The 2,180-nt window shown below is 48.9% G+C and overlaps 1 protein-coding gene across 1 annotated transcript; it reads left to right on the top strand.

The window, feature by feature from the left end:
• Positions 1-1,118: 1,118 nt before the first annotated feature.
• EI90DRAFT_3021955 (uncharacterized protein) lies at positions 1,119-1,944 on the top strand (the record flags this gene model as incomplete). Its single annotated transcript, XM_039057727.1, has 5 exons — positions 1,119-1,205; positions 1,303-1,383; positions 1,578-1,601; positions 1,674-1,803; positions 1,853-1,944. 5 exons carry the CDS (start codon positions 1,119-1,121, stop codon positions 1,942-1,944), a joined length of 414 nt encoding a protein of 137 aa, XP_038908842.1.
• Positions 1,945-2,180: the final 236 nt, after the last annotated feature.

The raw sequence follows: 2,180 nt of genomic DNA on the forward strand, positions 1-2,180 counted from the left end.
TAGCTATACTTGGATTGTTATAGAATGGACCTAGAATCTTATGGTCCGTGTCCATAGATGATTAGATTGTTGGGAATTCACCACCTTACTTCACTGTCAAACCCCATGCCAAGCTTTCCCACTGGGTTTTGGTGCTGGCTGGGGGATTTGTTGAGTTTCAAGGGATTTCCTTTGACCTTTTATAACTTTTATATTAGATAGTTGAAAGTCATATGACATGTAAGGCAGATGCCGAAAGATGTTTTTCATTATCAAATACATAACCCACAAACCCTGTACCGCGATTGTAACTTCCTCACCATTGTGCCACCACTGTAAACTCAACCTGTAACCCTGGAACCATGTCCACCTCCCTATTCATCCTCTCCATGACAAAACTGCAACGAGGAGGGCATTCCCATGCCCAACCTCCTGCTGCCCACTCCCACCAGTCCACTGGGTGGTCAAGTGGTTACTCCCATCCAACCAGAAGTTCCCTACCAGGAACTGTAGCCTATCCCACTTCCTCAGGAGAAGGATATGGTCCAGGCAGCTCCAGGATGCTTGGCCATGCACCTGCAGGTCCCACTTCCCACAGTCACCCACTACCGTGCACTGGTCCACCAGCCCGCTTTCCCCAACAACTCCTGCTACCGGTACGCTCCCATGAGTGCCAAGTCACCGATAGCCACCAACTGGGTGACTCCCTTTGGGAGTCCCAGTATCCCTCACTACTGGTACGCTCCATTGAGCACCAAGTCACCACTAGCCAAACACTACCGGCACGCTCCCAGGAGTGCCAAGTCCCCGTTAGCAGACAGCCAGGTGGCTCCCTCAAGGAGCCCACATCATACTCGCTACCGGTACGCTCCCAGGAGCGCCAAGTTACCGTTGGCCAACCCACAGGTTGTACTTCCATACACTCATCCTATTCCACTCTCCCTCCGATGGCTACGCAGCCACCTCCATTAGTGAGCCAAACGGTTCAGGTTGGGTTCCCTGGAACCCATTCCTGTAACATGGATGTTCTGAAGATCCACATTGCACAGCTAACACAGCTAGTGCACCCTCTGGACATCACCACCATCACAAAGGAACAGCTAAAAGTTTCCCACCCAATATGGCTCAAGTCACCTCCCATGTGGCGGTCTCTGGAGAAAGAGAGCAATGAGGTGTATGCAGGAGAGGCCCTTGAGCATGCAAAGCTGGTCCCTGCTGATCTGACAGTGTGTTGCAACCCAAGGGATGTGAGAGATGGGTGTTTGACTGCCATCATGTGAGTTCCATGGGCTGATTGTTGGCATTGGGTTGAATGTTTCTCAGGTTCTTCATCCTGAATATGTCCAAGCAAAAAAATCAAACCTGAACTATGAGATGGCCAAGATACATTGGTCCTTTGCACTGGTAAGTGCATATGATGTGGTTCAAGGAGGTTGATGGGTAGCCACACAGTTCAGGTTCATTGTCTTTGAGCCTGAAAAACTCAAATCGATGAGCACTCATGGTGGAAGTAGGAGGCAAGGAGACATGGACCACTTTTGTTTCACAGAGGACAACCCATTCTTGTTTTGGGACACTGCCATCCCACTTTGGTGCAGGAAATTGGTGTTGAAGGAGAGGGTGTAAGTATTTTGGATGGGCTGGGTGTTTGATTGGCTGACTATCGATTACAGGTGGTGGAAATGCTGGCCTAGACACCATCAATACACAATGCTGCAGTAAAAGCAATGACCAAAGGAGCAAGCAAGGCTGGACAAACCGAACTCGCAATGGAAACAGTGAAGCTCTTTGATTGCTCTACTATCAGTCGAATGATCAAAGAAAGTATGTCATGGTGGTCTTTGTTGCAGCGCTTTGTCCCCCTGTCATGCAGGAAGTCCTCCTACACCTTCACATCTGGGGTTACAATGGAACCCTATTCTCCACAGCGCCATCATGAGTACCAACAAAAGGGAATGGAGATAGTGGGACAAGTCAACACTGCAAGAGAGCAGCAAGACACCACTTTGGTCCACCTGAACCAAATCAACCAGGAGATAGAGACTTTGGTGTCAACGAAAATGGACTTGGAAGCAAGGTGCTCTGGGTTGGACCTAGAAGAAGAATGGCTGGATGAGAATGAAGGGTTCATCCATGAGAGAGCCTTCATGGATCCCATGAATTTTCATGAAACATCATAAAGGTTCATGAACCTTTATGTT

This window comes from Cantharellus anzutake, assembly GCF_015039405.1.
Source record: "Cantharellus anzutake strain C23 chromosome Unknown EI90scaffold_134, whole genome shotgun sequence".
Lineage (NCBI taxonomy): Eukaryota > Fungi > Basidiomycota > Agaricomycetes > Cantharellales > Hydnaceae > Cantharellus > Cantharellus anzutake.